We start from the raw sequence: 21,236 nt of genomic DNA, 5'->3' as shown, positions 1-21,236 counted from the left end.
TAAAAGGCAAGGTTTTTTTCCTACTGAATTTTGATTCCTAGATTCAGTGTTTTATTTAGTGAAGGGAAGTTTTACATAAATATACAAACTAGGGGCATAAAAGAGATGAGAAAAGTTATGCCACAGGTTATTTTTTTTAGCGTGCAGCATTTGGATCAAGTGTGAACAAACGCTTGAATATAGTGCTTATTATGTAATAGGAATTGTCTAGGACATTGCATATATTAGCACATTCAGTCCTCAGAGCAACCTTATGAAAGAAGTATTAATATTATCCCCCGATGAGCAACTAAGGCGTAGAGAATTACACAGCTAGTAAGCAATGCAAGCAGAGTTTAAAAATGGGCAATCTGATTCCAGGCATATATTTTCTTTTTTTTTTTGGCCTAACTCTTTGAAACTCATTAGTTCACAAATTAAAATGTTTGGCATGGGTCCTTTTCTGTTTCCATATTTATAGAACTTGGTTATTAAATGGTCATGTGTGTATAGATTTTGAGAAGTAGTATTACTGGGTAATATCAACATGTTCCCTCCTCCCTTCATTAAGGGTAGAGAAAAATAGTAATGCTTTGTTGATATATTTTCTAAAAGATCAGGGAAAAAAAAAATATATATATATAGTACCTTTTCAATGACTCCCCTCCAGTGTGACTTGTTTTACTCTCTAATGTAGACAATAGTTATAGTACCTTATTTCTAAGACATATAAGAAAAATGAATGGGAAATTTGCATTCTTACTTGCAAATGGGTAACAGACCAAAAAAATCTTATTACAAAAGTCATGTTATTAAAAGTAGAGACTTTTTTTTTTAATGATGCATTTTCCACAGAGATTTGAAATTTTGTAGAAACTGACCTATTTACTTCTTAAAATATATCTGTGGTGGGTAAGTGGCGAGTATATCATTGTCCCTGTCTTAAATGGAACAGATTTTACACAGAAATATGACACGGCATCCCTTGGACCATGTAGCAAGCCACCAATATAGCAAAGGCAGAATTAACAGTCACGGGGAAGATGGTGCCCAGTGAAGGGGCTCCCTAGCGATGGTGCTTAGAGAAAATCCTCGAAATCACAAATTTTAGTACCTATTTATTCTTGAAAAGTAATCCTTTATTATGGATGTAAGCTGTACTAAATGGCCACATCCTGGTACTTCTGCCTCTTTTTGTTCTCATCTCCTCTTAGTGAATTTCTGTAGCCCTTACACAATTTTTTAAGCCATCATTATCATATTCTTTCATCTGATTATTTCAGGGAAGTCATTCACTAAAGACCTTCTCTCCAGCTGTGATTTTCTTCCTCTTCTGCAATACTTTTATTTTTATGTAGTTGTTGTGGTTTATTCTCTGCGGACTAGTTATTGTTTCCCCATCTGTTTAAACCTTTGTAATTTTCCCTATTTACTTATTACTTTCTCTCCATCCATCTCTGCATTTCCTTCATTTTGTTCTCTAAATCTTCTCTCCATCCTCTTCCTTACTTTTATCACTTGTGTGATTGGATACACATACATACACATACACACAAACACAGTATGTTTCTCTTTGATGCGCTGTTTTAGTAAACTTACTTGAATGTTTATGGTAGACTCCCTTACATAACTGCAGTTAAAAGCAGTTGTCACAACCAAGGTTTGCTCTTTATAGTCTTAGTTTATACTAATAAATTTTTACCTGTACCCCAGAGCTCCTGGATGACAGGCATGACTAACAGTGAGGACTCTCCTATCTGCCCTTTTAGCCTCAGCCTCATGCTGTTGAAGATGTATGGAGGTTTGGAAGATGAGCCCACACCAAAGTGAATCTGGCTGTAGAAGCTATAAGGGTGGGGTTCTTAACTGTGTTTTGACTACTCTAAAGTCACTTTGGATGGCATTCTTGACTTTATTTACATTATACTCCCAGGGCCCACTAATTTCCTCAGATGTCTGGACTGATATCTAAAGATGCATTTTCAAGAATAACAGAATGGCCTAGCAAACTAAGCCGAAATTCTTCCAGAAAATTCTGTTTCTGCCTTTTAGCATGGTCTTATTGACCTTGGGCAAGTCACTTAACGTCTGTGCATCAATTTTTAACCCGTAAGACAGAAGTGATATTACTAACTTTCCCCACGGGTTTGCCGCGTAGGAGAACAAAAAAGAGAAAAATCCATTGAAATGACAGTCAAGCTTTTTGAGGCTGAAGCAAGACACAGTACTTAAAGCTTAAAGCCTAAAATCTTTAAAGTTTATTTTCTTAAAAGCTCTGTCTGGTAAATATGGACATGTACCCCAAAGAAACAAAGAAGAGAGGCTAGAACAGAAAGGTTTTTAAGTCTATAGCAGTCTCGTGTTAGAACTAGAAATTGGAGCCAGCCTCTTGCATTCTGATCAAATATTATTGCTGTGAGAAAACACTGAACTCATAAAAGGTGTCCTTAAATATTTAAAGAGCTGCTGTCACCTTCCTCTTTTCTTTGATACATTTTATAGGAGCTTTTCTTATATTAACCATTCCTGGCCATGGGAAACAATTAAATTTGTTCACTGTTTCTAAAAATTCTATACGGAATGATTTAACCAAATAAGTTTTACTGAGCATTAAATTCAAAGAGAAATAAGGCAATCACCTGCTACTCATTTCTGTGTACTATATAATTTTACCTGGCATATATTTCAACAGCCTGATACAGGCTCACCTGGTCTTTTAGGAGAAATTCAAATGAATAAATATTTTCCAACTACCTTCTATATCTAAGCCATAATGCTTAGAGTTACAGCAGATAGAGGGTCAACAAAACATGGTCCCTGACCTTATATACTCCATTGCAGGAGCTTATATCCTAATTCTGAAACAACATTCATCCTCATCTGATGTGAAGACACCCAGAGTACTCTCAAAAAGTGGCCTAAGAGATCGAATGTTTTATTATACATGGACTCAGGCAGTCACCAAGAAGAACCCCATGGCATTATGGATCTATTAAGATTATAGATGTTAAAACCCTTTGAAAGGTTAAAAACACCCTACCAAAGAAAAGTCATGATGTGAATACATAAAGGTATGAGGGCATTTCTCTTGTGTTTTCAGAGCAGACAACCCTGGAAATGTTTTGATTGGCTCTGTCTTAACACCTTCATGGTGAGTTCTAGACATGCTTCTCAGTGCTGGAGTCCATGGCCCCTAGGGAATGCCCATATGCACTAAACTTGAAAGGATTGTTTTTGATGATGACAGTATGGGAGACAGTGCTTTCAGCCTTCATTTAGGCCACTGATTTTCACAGATTTTCAAAGTTACCATGTTCGGCAGTAATATCTTTTTGATACACTACAATGGCTACAGTGTTCTACTTCTCATTTTTCTTGTCATCCTCAAAGAGAAAGCAGGATACTCTCTTTGGAGAAACATTATCAACAGAGTTACCATAAGAAATCTATAGTTTCTTCCTCATGAGATTCATTTGGCGTTATGTTTGAGGTGAGCAACATCTTGGCAACTGCTTTAGTTTAAAACTCTATGTGATTTGGGAAAAGCACGTTTCAGAATGTTTAATTCAGTGATACAAAAGGCACTAATGAAATATGCATGTATGAATTTTATATCATATTAGTTCCCTCTTTCTTGAAATCTGAATAAAAGCCAAACATCTGGATTACGTTTGAAAAGCCTGAATTTCCAATTTTCAGAGAGATTCAATCTATTTTGACATTGCACACTTAGCCTTAACATTTACAGTGTGTTATTAACATTACTTGCAATTGTAAAAAAAAAAGTCCAGATTTAAACAAACTTGGTCCCTCCTAATGCTAAAAATATATCTATATTTGAAATGGCTGCTGCTGCACAACTGTACACATCCATGCTTTAGGCTTCGTCAGCATTTCTATTATAAATGCATTGAACAGGCCTGTAATTCAGCTATAAAGATATGGGGTAAGCTTTGATATATAAATTTTCCCATGATTGTATATTAAAACAACAAAAAGCAGTTCATGTATCACTCAGTTTGAGAAACTATTCATTGACTCAGTGTTTTCTGAAGGCCTCAAATGTTCAAGATACTCCATGGTTGACCAAAAAGGCATGCCCTCATCCTTTGAGAGTTTATTCTTCAAATTTATGACAAATGACAAGATTTCTATTTTTGTAGATATTTGGGTATATTTTGGCAGCTGGACTAAAGGCAAGTGAATGCTTATGGTCATAATTTAGAGAAGTAAATATGGATGCTAATGCTTTATCTCATTTCATTATCTTAGTTTTTTTTAAGACAGAGCTGGTCAATTGAGTTTTAGGAGATGAGGCAAGAAATTCTATGTGCAACAAGAGATCAAGGGCAACAGAAGAATGTGACGTTGTATTTGAAGTTTGCATAATAGTAAGCCTCAGTGGGCTTTAATTTATTACACTTAAATTTTTACTGGATTTCTTGTCACATATATTAGGTGAATCTTATTCTTTTGTGAAATACAGAGAACAGCTTACAGTCAAGGACTTCCCTTTTCTCTTCTTATTTTGCTTTATTAAAAAAAATCAGTCCATTAAATTATATAGTAGTATCCAATTAAACAAAAATAAATGTGATTGAAGGCATTTGTTTAGGTTGGGAGATGGGAAACAAAAGAAATGGTATTTTAAATTAGAAACTTTTTTAAAGGAGAAGACTGGGTTTCATTACATTAACTGCTGCTCCTCATGTCTTTTTTCTTTTTTTTTTTTCCATTCTACACTGCATACTCTAACAGATATTACATAATTGCATAACTATTCTTACTATTTGCTGACATGGCATTACAACAGCCCTGATAGGGTATATCATAATGAAACTGTAATTAGAACAGTCATGATGTATTATGGCAATGATCCACATCGTCACTGAAGTGCATTGGAATGAACAGAAAACCCATTGAGATGTGCAGATTTTCGACATAATACAGCAGAACCATGAAGTTTCATAGCATGTAGGAGAAATTGCCATTATGCCCACACTGCTGGTAGCAAGAGTTATAACACGTTTCCTAGATATCTGCTAGAGAAAGTTCTGATATATATCAATGGAAGAAAATTTTTGAGAGTGGTATTTGTGAAGTTTGTCTTTAAAATATCTACAGGAAGGACTTCTTGAAATATGGGCCTAACTGCATAAATTGTATAGTAGAAGTTTCCTATATCCTAAAAATATTTAGTCAAAAACAGGACCCAAAAGGTTTCCTTAAGTTCAGGAATTCATCAAATATGCCTCTAAAGTAGGACAGATTGAAGATGATTTGAGAATATTTCAGTCAACCTTGCCTTTTCTTTTTGTTCTCTGTATTTGAGCTTAGATTGTATAGCTTACATTTTATGTGGTTGTGTCTTTGCTCCACTGTTGGTCTCCTGGGTTTCTCTGCATGAGTATCTTATATCTGAGTCTCTTTCCAGCAAGTGACAGCTTCTCCTTAACTTGCTGTTTTTCAGTCTTGGCATTTCTTCTGCACATAATAACGTGATTGTTATGGCTGATCTGGTAAATGTGGGCCCAAAGAAGCTCAACTTTCTAAAATAGGGAGGAATTCTAGACTATCTTCTAGACCAATCCTCATTCAGTGCCTCATTATCCCATAAAATATCCCAACTAGGTAGACTTCTGGTCTCTGCCTAAGTAAGTCTGGTGAGTGTGAACTCACTATCGCCCAAGCTTTCTTTCTTCTTGTGCTTCAGTCTTTGATCCCAGGCTTGACCTCTGAGGTCAGATGAAACAAATTAATGTTTTCTATTTACTCCTGTAAATATTCCAAATCTGCTAACATGTTTTTCCCTCTCTTCTGTCATATTCAACTCTTATTTATCTCTCGGCTGAATATCTATCTCTGGCTTCTTCCACAGCCTGCTCCCTGGAGAAGTGTTGAATCTTCTCCCTTCCTTAAGTGCTCTCCTTTGGATATTTAATACATTGCTTAGGTCCCTCTCAGAACATGGAACCCAATGAGAACAAGGACTACAGGTTTGGGCCTAGTAAACCATAGTCAAGCTGACCTGTCTGCTACCTTTCTTTTTTTTTTTTTGACCCTGGGTTTGTCTCAGTTCAGCCCCGAATATATTTCTTTCTTTTTTTTTTTTTACATTCCTTCCACTGTCTGTTGACTCATTGAACCTAAAGACAATTGAAACCTAGTCACCTCCATTCTTTGTGCAATTTCTGTATTTCTATTTTTTTTGTGAGGGGAGGGGATGGTTATTAACTCTGTCTGGCTTGATATTTGTCCTATCTCCTTCTTCAGTTTCATCTACCATGCCAGCATGTTGTGTTCTCTTTGGAGTCTAGTATCATCGTCTAAAAGAGACACTGCAAAATAGTTGCCTGCAAATTCAGATCTAACTCAGAGACGTAGGTTGACGTGTACAGTGTTAAAAATTTTTAATTCAACATAAAAATTATAAGATTTCACATAAAAATATACATTCTGTCTTCTCTTCAGATGTGTACCTGGCCATACAGAAGCCATATTGAAGCCATATTCCTACACAGGAACAGTTGGCAGAGCTGAGTAGAGAAACTTGTGCTCTCCTGTCCTCTGTAATCCACACTACTTCCTCTTATTTTCCCTTGACTGGAATCAAATGTTAGTAATCATCACATTTATGCATTTTCTTTTAGTAGAGAAAAATATCAATAGTTCTCTCTTTCTATGACCCTAGCAATAGTTAGAGTATGAAAGATAGAAGATGACTTATCTATACTCAACTCCTGTACACTAGATGCCAGGTAGTGGGCTGCTGGATCTGGTTAGTTCTAGCTTTTGAGAGCTGATTGTCAAACATTCAGGAATTTTGCCAGCAGTAGCAACCATTGGTAGCTTGGAATCCACCATGATGGGAATATTTACACCAGGGAAATCACTCCCTCAGGGAGCCAGCTTACTAGTATACCACTACCTGTAGGTGCTTGAGTTTATGATATCTGAGCTAAAATATTTATTCTTCTTTATTCATAAATGAGATTAGTATAATCTGGCAATCTAATCAACATGCCATATACAAATATGTTCACTAATAAAAATAGTGAATAAGACTAAACCAAAAAAAGGGCCCTATGGCATGACATATCTATTAAGCAGTGATCTTTACAAATGGCTGTTCAACAGGTTCTTAGCAAAATTCCTTGTACTTCTGTACTTCTAAATGATTGCATCCTTCTGCTCACTTTATGCTTATGAAAATCTAATAGAAGCTTATATACCTGATCCAGGGATCCACATCCTTGCTGTAGGGATTTAAGTCATTAGATTTGGGGTGTATGTTCTTAGCAATTTAATTATGTTTAAAGTCTGGTTAGTAGTGTAGTAAATAACTGGTATTGCTCCAAAATTGCATCGAGAAGGTAATAGGATTGAATCTCTGCACAAGTTGACACTCAATTAAAATTTCTGTATATCCAATGAGTTAGCCAGTCCTTGGCTGGGGAGCTAGAACAAATGCCTTCCTCCTTAAGCCGATCACTTCAAAACAGCAAAATTTACAATAAAGTCAAATCAAGACTCAGTGCATCAACTAAAATTTGAGTTTGGCTTATCAAATATGGATCAAAAGCAAGGAAGAGACCAGAGAGCCTTCACGATATTTCTTTCTTAAATTCTTCTATTTTTTATTGACACTGGAGGAAAAATAACACATTAAAACCTCCTTACTGAATTACTGTCCTAAACCAATAGATCCATGGGGCTTGTTCAGCTAAAAGCCACAACAGACTTTGTAATGCAATGATGTAATCTTGGCTTTGTGTCATTTATATTCAACCTAAAAAAACCAATTTTCCTGAATAGACAGGCTGACAACAATATTGTTCGGTGTGGGTTTTTATTTGGATTCTTTCCAAATGGTTCACATGCCTTCACCGTAACACATCATGCCTGCTTACATCTTTTTTTTTTTTTTTTTTTTTGCCTGAATTCCAAAGTTTTCCCGTTTTACTAGCTCTCTATTTTTCTTTTAAGGTCTCAGTTATGTTTGTAAAACTAACCAGCTCCACCACAAAATTAGGATGTATCTTGCAGAGTGCATTCATTTTACTTTTTGCATATTTTTCCCGAGGTCATGTCAAGGTTAGTTTGAATTCCATCCTACATTAAGACTTCTTTCACAGCTATTTAGCTCGGCAGCCCACTCCCCGCTGGGGTCTGCCCCTTGGGCACGTCAAAGCTTCAGACCTGACAAATCACACGCAGATGAAGCTGTACAGTTTTTTAAACAGTTTCATCGGTAACTTTTTTTCCTTTTTCACTATCCTTATTCATGTTGAGATTTTTTTTTCTCTGAATTACCATTTCAGGAAGGTCGATTTCTATTTGAGACGGTTTGTTTTTACATCAGACTTTCAAACAAGCAATATCAGTTATTTTACAGTAAATCGTACCAATAGCCTTCTATTCACCGAGACTGCAGACCGAAAGACCTACAGACCATTCTTGACTAGTATAACTGTAATTCCATTATTAAAATCTATTTGTAGCAGGAAGCTTAGTGTTGTGAAAGGTGGCTGTATCACAGAGTCTACCGGAATCAGAAAAAAATGTCAACCATAAAAATGCATCCAGTTTATAACATATTATGTGTTGAGCCTGGAAATGTTTCTCAAATGGTTAGCAATATGCTCTTATCAGTATTTTAGCAAATTGTGGCTAACGGTGCAACTCCATTTCCTGTTTAATTGATGAACTTAAAATGCTTGGTTGCTAATGAGTGTATTAGCAAACAATGTTCCCTTCACAGGCTTAAATAGATCAGGATTTTTTAAAAGCAGCTTACTGTCCTTATTTTCATATAAAGAAAAATATTGACTGCCACAGAATTGCTAGATCAACTGAAGAAGTGGTGTAATTATTGCTGTGTAGTCATTTTGGCAATGTCAAACAACCAGATTATAGTTTTCTAGTTCTCATGCTAGAAAATAGCTATTTTCTTTTGCAAACCATGGGCTTTTCATTACACTTTTATTCAGGACAGACAACACCTGAAGATCTTAACGACAGACCAAGTAGAAAACTTAGAAGTAAGAGGGAAAATATATATATTTGAATGATTCTCCTCTACTCGGTCCTGTTTTACACTTAGCTCAGTATGAAAGTACCCATCGAAGGGTCTATAAAAGGTGGCTGGTTGAAACTAATTAAAGACAGGTCTAAATAGAAGAAGAAAAGGAAGGGGGATCAAAGGAATTACATTAGGTGTCAGTATGTTGTTTGGAGATATTTCATTTAGATTTTTGTAATTATATTCAGGGAAAAAGCTAAATTCTAAAAATATCCATTTTGTGCCATAATTTCATATTTACGTTATTTTTGCAATAAGATACATGTCAACAGGCAAACATCTTGAAATCATTTCAGCATTGGCGCATTAACACATTTTGGTGAAAAGAGAGGCTTGTGCTTTTCACGCAGTGCATTTCAGTCTTCAATTAATGTGAAAGCACTACAATGGCTATGCAACTTCTCTTGCCTAGTGGTGTACCATTTATCATTGCAGTTTTACATTGACCTTGACACCCACTTCATTAGAATAAAGATTGTCTACCATTTAGGTTACATTGTTCCTCTGCACAGAGACCCCATGCAAATTTCTGTTCAGATAGAAGAGCTGCGAGGCTGTCAGAGGTCATCTGCATTAAATGATTGCAGCTATTTTCCAACTGCTTCTTTTCATTCTACTCAATTCAGGCTAGGAGGATCAATCAAGTCCTCTGCCTGAAACAGTGGGACTGCTGGGAATATAACTGTTTTTGGTAGTAGTGGATATGCCCTAAACAGTATTAAATATTTAATATAAACTCATTAAAGGCCATGCAGAGACTTCAGAAAGACATCAAATTTATAGAAAAATCTAAGGGGCTAGAGGACCTTTTAAGAAATAAATAGAAGAATAATAATCAATTTTATAATTTCAGAGTATGATTACAATAGTTCTTAAACTTAGTAAATCTTTTCTGTAGGAGACTTTTTTCTCACCCTAGACCTGGGTAGGGAAGGGACAAGACAGGCAGATTTGGTGTTCTTATGCAGTATTTTACTTAAAATTGGCATTGAAAAGTTTTCAGTCATGGCTGTTTGTTATTTTTGTTCTCTAACAGTGAATTTTGCTCTGGGTATTTATTAAAAAAGCCTTAGGTATTTGTTATGTAAAAGGAATGATTGGAGAAATAAGTTGCCAGGTTTCCTACTTAAGTTTTCTGAGTGATATAATTGGAATTAAATTATTAATGGGGGATACTTTAAAAAAGATTGTTTTATGATCTTCTATTAGGGAATTTGCAATTCATTTTAATATTTGTAGTTTGATTTATATTAAAGATAATGCAATCTATATCCAATTAACAATACATGGCCAATGTAATGTGATTTCCAGATCATGCAAATGAAATAAGCTAGAAGAGGGGGGAAAACTCAATTCTTAACCTCAGATGTAATTTGCTGTGTGAGTTCTGGCAATTTTAAATGACATTGCACTTTTTAATTTTTCCAAAGGCTCAGCAAGCAGATTTATCCCAATCAAGAAAGCCTGTTATCAATTTACAAGGACAATTATAGGAGTCTTTATAATTTCTCTGTGCAGTTATTCGCCATAAATTGCTAATGGTAAAATACAAGGAATTTGCAAGAAATAAAGACTTTTGACAAAACAATAAGACAAACTTATTGTTTGTCTTGGGCTTGAACCCTCGTCTTCAGTCTTGAACATCTTCCCTAAGTGTTGGTGATATTGGCTCCATGTGAAACATCACATGCATTGTGAGATGCTGGACACTGGTGCTTGAAAAAGGGGGCAGTGCAAGAACTGCTGCAAAGGGGACACTGGCCTCTAGCAGATTCCTGCACTCAGCATGTACAGCTGAGCTGTGAACCCTGGACTTTCATATAAAAAGACTCTTTGTTCACCACTGAATGGCATTAGGCATGGACTTGCTGAGGGGCCACCATGAAGCCTCGCATGAGGAGGGCAAACACTAGCCCGAAAACACAATACGGGAGTCATAGACGGACACATCCCTGCATTTTTGTGCAAAAATGCATATTTTCACGCATAATTTTACCAGTGGTTTGGCGTTTTGGTGTGTTCCTAGCATAAGCTTTCTTGTTGATAGACTATAATACATTTTATTTTCTCAGTGTATTTTCTCTACCTGTTGTGTGTTTATGGGAAAGGGGATTATGCTGGATATACAGGTGTTTATGGTATTACTTTGCACTGGGAAAGATAATCAAACTGTAATTATAATAACTAGATCATTTTCCTTGCTTTTACTCTTCCTCATATAAAATCACATGAAGCCCAGTTAAAGAACAGTGTAAGATGTAAATACTCAAACCCTGAAGATACAGCATCTGACAGCCCTATTCTAATAATCAAGAAAATTCTTTGGTTTAATTCTTGTGTTTTTCGTAGCCAAAACTTCACTCTCCGCTCAGCAATGTCTGGTCTCTTTTCAGCATAACCAACAGAAGCACCATACAAAAGTCTTACAATGGATGTCTTAATCTCTCTGTGTGCTTTTTAGAGCATTATTTTGAATTCCATCATGCTGCCTTTTTTCTTTCCTCTTCTGAAGTTTTATTACAACAGCAGAATTCCCAGGGAGCTTTGGGGGCAAGGTTCACATAATATAGCCCTGAAGTTTTGCTTAGGTGGAATCCATCCCCCAATCCTGGCCATCTTTTGATGATCTTTGTATTTCAAAAAGATTCACTGGGTAGAGTCTTGTAGCATTAGCTGTATGTAGTTTATTTTTTATTTTTTTACTTACTAGACGGTGAGCATCGACATCCCTTTCATGACGCTTTCTTTCTCTGACCTCACAGTGACAAGGCATCTTGTTCTTTAACATTGAGGGAGGCAGAAAAATGCTTGAGTTGCTCAATGTGTGCCTTCTATACCAGTTTCAAAATGGCTTATTCTTCTGGTTTCCATGGTGACAATTAACACTGTTTCAAGGCATTGTTCCAGTCTCCATTTGGGCAGAATTTTCGGTGTGATTTTTAACAAAAAAAAAAAAAAAAAAAAAAGGAAAAAAAAGGTTTGGGGGGAAAAATCCCTTTAGCATAACTGTCAAAAAAGTTATCTCAATCAAGTCTTCATGCATTTCTAATTTTATTTACTTCAGAAGTCCTGTTTTGGCTGACTTTGTTTTATAATTCAATTTTAGTATTTGTGCTTTTAAAAAGGAAGCACTGAATAAGAATTTTCTAAAAACTTCTTTAACTCTTAGCTTTAAAAATGAGCTAGTGTTTGTGGTTATTTTTAATTCGGTTTTTAAAGGTTTCTTTATATATCTCTATATACACACAGGAGTGGCATTTAGAATAGGAGTGGCCTGTGTCTTTAATTTAGATCATTCACATATCTATTAGGAGGCTTCATTAGTCAAAATTGAATTGGCCAAGCAAATACACTTAATAATGTAAATACGCCCTTTCAATAGAATATATTTTATTTTTGACTAGACAGGCCCACAGCAGGTGCTGTGGGGAAATTAAATACTGGATGCTTATTTACCTTAGCACTCAAGAAAAGCCATCTGACTTTGTTAACTTTGTTAATCTCATTTTTGACTATTGAAGAGTAGTCTATATCATAACATCCCTAGACTACAGGGCACAGTGGGGCAACCTCTGCTCACCTACTGCTGTGGACGGAATGAATATGAAGACTAAATTATTTTCTCACCACAGGCTAAAGTAGCCCTACTTGATACTTGATAGAATGACCGAGAACTGATAGAGCTGACAGTTGATTGTCCCTCTCTAATGCTTCTGAAAATGTTGGAGAGAGAAAAGCAACATACTAACGTCAACAAAAATATAACCCTCTGGCATGATGACATATACAGCTTGAGGCCCTAAATTATATCAGATTCAACCTTCAGAGTGCTTCAAACATTAAAATAAATATTTTCATCTTAAATTACATGACATTCTATTACCTCTCACGCACATACCAATACATCTAACAATTAGCTGTATTCTCTTAACTCTTATAGTTTGAAGGCATTGTCCATCAATCACATCTTTCATCAGTCTGTTTATACAGTAGGTTACATGGTGACAAAGACAGAGAGCATACTTAAAGACAAGTTTTTTAATGTAATAACCTTTTATAATAGCTGTTGCCGTGACTACCAGTACTAGATTTCATAGAGAAAATTATTTTATTATGTCTAAAATTAAATTAATTGTTTTTAATATTTTTATTATTACAAGACTATGATGTTTATGGGACACATTTAAACTGTTGTCTTTCTTGACTGATCTGCTGGGGAGGAGCTGTTCAAAGTTGGGGTAACGAGAGGAGGTGAGCTTGTTACAAGTGAAAGTGGTAACTGGTCGAGGCTGATCCCGGGTGGCACAGCTGGAGGACTCCCTCTGTCAATTAATGCACATGGCATAAGCAAAAGATTTGAATAGGATTCTTCTACTTGCTTGAAATGCTAGTTCCCCCAATATTATGTCAAAGAAGTCTTACCAAATTAATTATGTAAATCTTTGTCAGCCATATCATCTTTAGATGGAACTCTGCTTACATAAAGCAGATTGCCCTCTCCTCCAATCATTACTCTGATAAATAAAACACTATTTAGGTTTCTAGAATACTTGTTGAGTGTTGAGTCCAGAAAACTCGAGTGGACAGTGTGTTTTATAAGTGTTGTAGTAATGTGGTCTTGGTAATTGCCTGCCATTAGAAAATACAATCAGAATTCCCATGTATCACAGGCCAAATTCTGGAAGAGCTCTAAAGCAACCCTTGATTCTTTTCGTTATGCATATTCATGTAATTTTGGATACTCTGACACCCTGATCAACATTCATTAATACTACGAAATGCTTTAAATCACCTCATTTAAAACATTTTGTTCTGTGATCCACAAATGACTAGCATTTGGAGAAGTTTACATAATACAAATGATGTGCATGTTTAGTGTAAATGAAAGATTAAAATATGAAACTAAAAGTATGCAAACATATGCAGGAAAATGCTGAGGACCTATTAACCGAAACAGGGATTTTACACCTTCTTTTCCTTTAAGCTGCTTCCAATTGTAGTTTAGTTTGGGATCTTACACAGTATCATGTTTTCAAGTTGAATAAAATCATCCAAGTGCTTGGGCATGTTTTGAATGTGCTGATTTCCTACTTTGCCCAGACAAAAGCATTTCTTATTAGATCTGGTAAGGTGCTCATCTTAGCTCAGTTAGGACAATGGTGTATTATTACCAAGGACCCCAGTAACCTAACTTTTATGCATTGAAGAAAGAAGTTTAGGGATTGCCAGTATACATTTGGAAATGTGCTAAAGTTGTAAAATATGTTTAATGCTCTAACCAGAATCCAGTTTTTCTATTCAGAGTTGTTTTTAGGTGCATATTTAAAAACTACATCCATAGTCAATTATAGTTGTCCTATAATATAGGACTTTCTAACTATGAAGCTATCCAAATAGAGTTATTTGAAGAGAATCACCCTAGTTAACTGTCACATTAAATAGCACTTATTATCACCAGCAAAACATCCTTTAGGAGACACACACTTGACAGTTTGTTAGAATACAACGTATATTGCGGGAAGAGAGTTCTGTAATCGATTGTGATGTTTGGGACATTTTACAGCAATCAATAAGGAAGTGTAGATTTGTAACCATTCTCAAAACACTGTTCTTTTGGTTTTTTGTTTTTTCCTCTCTATATGTACCTCTTCTCCAAGCCCACACAGAATTTTTAAGTAAAAGAAAAATGAAAAAAAAAAAGTTAACAGAATTTAGGGGACTTATAGGATAAGGAGGAAGTTACACGCTTTTTAGGGATCATTTTATTTGTACCACTCTGAGACTAGTCCTTTGGGAGACAGAGATGGGTGATGGGCAGTACTCTGGAGCCAAATGTTGGCCAAAACTAATTTTGATATTAAATCCCTCTAGACCAGGTATGTTCCTATTTGGAGTATTTTAAGATAAAGATCAAATGTGTGTACAAACTTTAGTTTGGAAAGACATAAATCGTAGTCAACTAAATGGAATACCTTGGATGTTTGTGTATATGTGAGAAATTTGTATATTTTTAACTGTTTTCAGCAATTTTTCTCAACTACTCAAGTTTCTTAGTTTAGCCTCCCCATTAATTTTATTGGAAACACAAACTTTTAACACCCATGAGCCTCACTAACTCTGTGCTCAAAGATTTTCTAAGAACACCTCTTTCCCTAATGGTATCTTTTTTTCTCTTCCCGTTTTAGCGATACAGTGTGGAAATGTCCATCAGGGACCTGAAAAAGACGGAGCTGCTTAGTAAGGTTGAAGCTTTGAAGAAAGGTGGCGTTTTACTACCAAATGATCTCCTTGAAAAAGTGGATTCAATTAATGAAAAATGGGAACTGCTTGGGGTATTTGCATTTTTATTACTGTTTGTAGGTTATGTGTACATTTTTTGTGAAGCACCCTGTCTGATTTCTAATTTGAGGCACAAATATCTCTCTCTTTCAATTCACTACCTACATTTCTAACAAGCTATTCATGCTATTATGGGGGAAAAACACAGCTTTTCCTCTTCTGTTTTTTTTTTTTTTTTTTTTTTTTTTTACTCTGAACTTGTCTTCTCTCAGATTTTTAATAATTTTGGTTCTTTAATACGTAAAAAGGTAAGTAAAATATGCCATGTATTATGGGCATGCACCAAGTCAACTATAATACAGTATATCCTGATATACACTGACTGTCATGCTTGAATGAATGTTAATAGAATTTATTCTGAAGGTACATGTTAGAGACATCCACTGTTTAACTATTTACTGTACCCTTCAGATGAAAAGTGGAGTTGTCACTATAGCTTTCAAGTCACACTAAAGCCACAAAAACAAAGATGCAAACTTGACCCAAATCTGAATTGCAGAATTAAATCGGCCTCTGTTTTGTGCCTCAATTTCCAGCTCACTTTTAACAAAAGCCAAAAAAAAAAAAAAAAAGTTTCATGTAATTCATTTCGCGCAATGATGGGCTGGGTCTCAGCCAAAGACTGAGATGCAAGAATCTGGCAAAAAGGCAATATAGAGATTCTGTTATCCAGAGACCAGGATGGCACTGTGCAGGAGACAGTATTGTCCTTTTGTAGGAAGACAGCTGAGAGAGAGAGGTTAAACTGTATTTTTTCATCAACTTCTCTCCTAAATTGCCTTCACTTCAAATCAAGGGTAAGCTAAATTTGTCAATTACTTAAATGATTAATTATAACAGCTAAGTATGGGTGGTGTCAGTTATAGAGCATGATTTTGCATGCCTTCCCTTTCCTGCCTTTTAATTTTTAAAGAAATAATACTCCAAAAATATTTTGAATAAAAAGCTCTCCATGTACCTTGATGACTTGGAGGAATGCCAGTGTTCAGTTTATGCCATGCTTAATCTAGGTGATTAAAAAACTGCAAGTTGAAATCCTTGCTTTCTCATTTAAATTCACCACACTCTGCAATCGTGCAAAGTAACTTAAAACGTTAAAAGTTTTTACTCTGACCTATTGTTACATTACTTTTCAATAGTAATTAATGGCTTTCATTTTATAATATGGTGATTTAAATCAGAACCTACTAAATTCTACAGAATTCATTGATCTCATACAGGAGAAATGCGGTTAGTGTCTGACATTTTAAAAGACTGTTTACTAAATAGATGAGAGCAGCAACTTTATATGCTTGATAGATAAAGCGATAGTCTGCCTGTGCTGTATTTTCACATATCTATTTCTAATTTGATAAATAATTAACAATAATCTTTTTGGAAAATTGTTTGAAGTATGTCACGTATATAGCTCCCTAAACAAAAATTTTAAATCAAGATAACATTAAAAAAAGAAACAGAATATTTAGCTATCCTTTATGAGGCAGATACCTTAAAAATGGTTGTCATTTTAACAAAAATATCATTCGAATGCAGTACGCAGAGTTTTGTAATGATTTCTGGGGAGAGAAGGGTGCTGGGAAGATTTTAACAAAACCTGTGCTACACTACCACCACCAGGCATACTGCTTTAATTGGCATGATTACATTTTAATTGGCATGAAAAAAAATTAAAGACAAGGATTTTAACTTCTAACAATAGTAAAATAGAGGGATATGGTTTTTAATATTACTTTCATCTAAGGTGAACAGTGTGGAATGGAAATACATTAGAATGAAATGTCAGTGGTGCGTACAGTTTAATCTGTGAAATTTTGTCCCCTGTGCTGCATATTACTCTGTCTCAATTGCATATTAAACAACCCTATCAAGGCAGGCATTGGCATCTGCTGTGCTGACACAAATTGTGAATTAAATGAAATTGATGTCCTCTGTCGTATATTTATGAAGATGGACCATTCTCTGAAGTATTCTGTTTATGAAGAATTTATGATTGCAAACTGTTCCAGAACAAAAAAGTGGCAATAAATTCTTTTTTGTGACCCTACCCTCCAAGGGCATTGATTTCACCTCCTGCTGCTACTTTTGTTACAGCATAAAAACAATAGCTAAATCTGGATTCCACTGAGGGTCTTCAAATTATCAATATTTGCACCATGAAAATACAAGGGTGTTGCCACGAAAGGCGATTTTTCTCCTAAAGATACCATTTACGGAACACTACACAGCAGACGAATGTTTGTTGACTTAATTTTATTTGTGTTTTAAAGCCTATTTTTGTAGCTTTAATTCATCATTATAGATTAACTCGTCCTGATTCTCCAGAGTGTTTTCCACCAAAAAAAAAAAAAAAAAAAAAAAAAAAAGCCTTTCCTGACTGTACCTTCATGCCATAGTGGTTCATCTAAGCAGGCTTCTAGCATAGTGGATTGGGGCTTATTTTAACACATATTTTAGAAAGTCTAGCATCCACAAATGCAAAGTGGGAAGAATTGAAGGGTTGAACAATTTCTAGGTCAGGTAAAATCAACAGCACCGAGGAGGCTACCCCTTCTTAACAGTCCTGTGTCATAAGGTTTAGGGAATTGTACCTCACAAAACAAAACAAAAAAAAAGGAAAAAAAAAGGAATTTAATTCTCCATGCATAGTCTACTCTTGGCCTCTTTAGTATATTGATTAAACTCAAACTTCTATCTCCTGAAAATTTTTTGCAGAGAATTTTTACTGTAAACTCCTTTCATGAGAATTGAAATGAGTTTTTATCAGTGACCATGGTGAACTTTTGGGTCAAAGCTCCTTTCTGTTAGAGGAAATTAGAAGTGAATGACGTCTTCGTAAGCCTCTAGTGGTAGTCAGAACAACACCCACGGCTCAAGAATCGAATCCTAAATGGAACATTGAGCTAATCTGAACTGAATGTCAGTTGTGAGGTGGGAGGTGCAGCAGACACCTTCCAGGTGGCTCTTGTCACCAGCCAAACTGTGATACGTATTTGGTACCTATGCTAATCAATGTTTTTGTTTTTTGCTGTTTTTGTTTTTGTTTTTAATCTGATGCATTAGAAAACCCTAGGAGAGAAGATCCAGGACACAATGGCAGGGCACAGTGGGTCGGGTGCACGTGACCTGCTCTCTCCTGAAAGCGGAAGCCTGGTAAGGCAGCTGGAGGTCAGGATCAAAGAACTGAAAGGGTGGCTAAGAGATACAGAGCTTTTCATCTTCAATTCCTGTCTGAGACAAGAAAAGGAAGGAACAATGAATGCTGAGAAACAACTGCAATACTTTAAGGTAATAAAAAACAATCAAAGTTTATAAAAAGCTTTCTTTATGGTAGGGATAAAATATTTATCAAGTACGTAAAGTATTATACCCGTGTATCTATGTATCACTGTGCTCTTAAATGTTTCCTTGAATTTATAGGCACCCTCCACATTTCTTATATGCCAACGTCTGTGTGTGTATAAAGATGAACATTAAGCGTATCAAATACACATTGTATAGGGGAAATCTCTGCTGCTTGTGTGTTTTGTGCAACGCCTGTTGAAGGAGGGCTTTGATAAATTAAAAGCAGACCAGCAAACACTAAAGATTACTGAGGACTTTGAAAGGCAGACCTAAATGTTCTATAAATAATGTGGCTAAAAATACTTCCATAAATTGATATGATAAAAACACATGATTTAAGATAAGACCATTAATGCTAACAAAAGGAAACATAATTTTTACACATGAAAGAATCAACTATTTATGGAAGGAAGAAATAAAGTAAAAGTGTTTCCTACATTAGAGGCATTTTCCACTCTAGAAAAATGTCAAACTTAGCCACATGGCTGTGTACGTGTTCGCTGTATGTCCATGAAGAAAAAGCGTTTGTTCCCATGGTTTACACAATATCTATTCAAAAGCAGTTTAAAGTTGAAATCTTTGTTCTCATTGGCCACACTGGCCTGTACTGCTTGAACCCTCCTGTAACTGCAGTGATTATTCGAACTCTGGCTGGTGTCAGCCCAAGGCTTTGGGGTTGCAAACATGAATTTGCTGGCTTAACAGATCTGAAAGAGGAGAAAGGGGAAAATCCAGAAGGAAAGAACTTCTTGAGACCAAGCAACTATTTCTTCTCAAAGCCTTCTAGGACCAGGTTTTAGTCATCTCACATTCTGCTCTGCAGTCTTCCAGCATTCTGCATATCAGAGAACGTAGTCATATGTAGTTCACCTTCCCTCTGCCAGACAGACAGGCCCCCCTTGCTCACCTGCATAACCCAAGAGGAGACCCCCTCCAAGGTAAGACCACAGTACTTCTCAGTAAACTGTCTGCATTACACATCTACACACTGTTTTACTTGAACTCCTTGTCTGCCACTGAGTTGAAGTTAAAACCAGAAGTTAAAAAGTCTCTTGCCAAGGCAAATGGGTTTCACTATCTAAAATCTAACATCCAGATGATTTGTTACTTCACCTCCGCTTGTTTCACTCTAACCCCCCCATTGCAGGGAGATGGAGTCTTCAGATATTTCCCTCTGTGTTGTTTGAACTTAACAGGTACCATATAAAACATCCCGGTCATCAGTAGGCTAGATGTTGTGAAATTTATTTTCTCTCTATAGTATCTATATCGCAGCTTTAGTGAACTGGTTAATGGCCCCAGTCAGTCGTGTGACCTTGATCATATTTCTTGTATGATCCCTGGTGCCTCAGTTTCTTCATCTATAAAATGGGATGCTGGTAATATTCATCTTATGCGGTTATGAGTTCATACATGTAAATCATTATTTCTACTTTTTGTAATGGTGTATTCGTAAAGGATAGAAATCTCAACATTATAAGCCCAAAGATGTTACATAAAAATTGGGCGCTGCCAAATGATATTAGCTTTATGCTTTAGGCTTATACAGTGTCCTCAACATTATCTTCAGCTAGGTCCTTGTAACAAATTTAAAAGAGATTAAGAGACACAGAGAGAGACAGAGAAAAATCTCTGGGCTTCCAAATCATTGAATAATTCTTAAAGAATTCTAGTCGTTTGCTAACAAATACTTTGTAGCCACTAGGGAATATTCACTACCCCTAATTCATTATTTACCATGTGCATCTTAGTGCCTGAAAATAATCATAGAATTTTTCTTTCAAAAGTACCAGAGATTATCACATGCTTTTTGCTCTTTTATTTCTTCAAAGCATGTTTATGTTTTCAGTATCACCATTCATTAAACTCACTACATTTATGCCCGACTCTTATTTATTTAGCTATTTTTAAAATAAAATAATAAATAGAGACTTTCCTACTCCAAACAACAGGCAGGATCTTGATGGTGATGTATACCTCATCATGTGTTTTTCCCAGCCCTATTCCATCCCCTTCTATCCTTACCTAAGATAATCATGATCCTGAATCCCATGTTCTTTATTTCCTTGCTTTCCTCTAGTAAGAAAGAATATTTTTAATTTTAGTTGTTTTTAAACTTATTAAAAGGTAATCATGCTGTATGTTATCTTTTAGGACTTCTTTTTCATTTAACATTATAATGCCAAGCTTCATTCATCTCACTGAATATGGCTGTAATTCACTTACTTTGACATTGCGTAATATTCCTTTGTGAATATTCCTTTGTGAATATATGTGTATATACATATAAAGCTAACAGCAACTTATGAGGTTGGTATTAGGATCCCAATTTTGCAGATATGGAAACAGGCACATGGAGGTTAAGTTTTGTGTGTCCAAGGCCACATATAATGAGTGGTAGAATTAGGTTTTAAATCCAGAACTGTCTGACTCTAAAGCCCATTCTCTGAACTACTATGCAAAATTGGTATTTATTGGTATTTAGTGGATGTCC

The 21,236-nt window shown here is 35.7% G+C and overlaps 1 protein-coding gene across 9 annotated transcripts in view; it reads left to right on the top strand.

Annotated features, from left to right (window-relative positions):
- Window positions 1-21,236, top strand: part of AKAP6 (A-kinase anchoring protein 6) — a 594,710-nt gene that overhangs the window by 485,975 nt on the left and 87,499 nt on the right. For all 9 annotated transcript variants that reach the window (XM_067737971.1, XM_067737915.1, XM_067737937.1 and 6 more), the window contains 2 exons: window positions 15,247-15,393; window positions 18,461-18,685. In XM_067737971.1, coding sequence (XP_067594072.1) covers window positions 15,247-15,393; window positions 18,461-18,685 — 372 coding nt within the window. The remainder of the gene's footprint in view (window positions 1-15,246; window positions 15,394-18,460; window positions 18,686-21,236) is intronic.

Source organism: Pseudorca crassidens, chromosome 1 (assembly GCF_039906515.1).
Source record: "Pseudorca crassidens isolate mPseCra1 chromosome 1, mPseCra1.hap1, whole genome shotgun sequence".
Lineage (NCBI taxonomy): Eukaryota > Metazoa > Chordata > Mammalia > Artiodactyla > Delphinidae > Pseudorca > Pseudorca crassidens.
The sequence above is the reverse complement of the archived record's forward strand: the minus strand, read 5'-3'. Positions and strand labels throughout refer to the sequence as shown.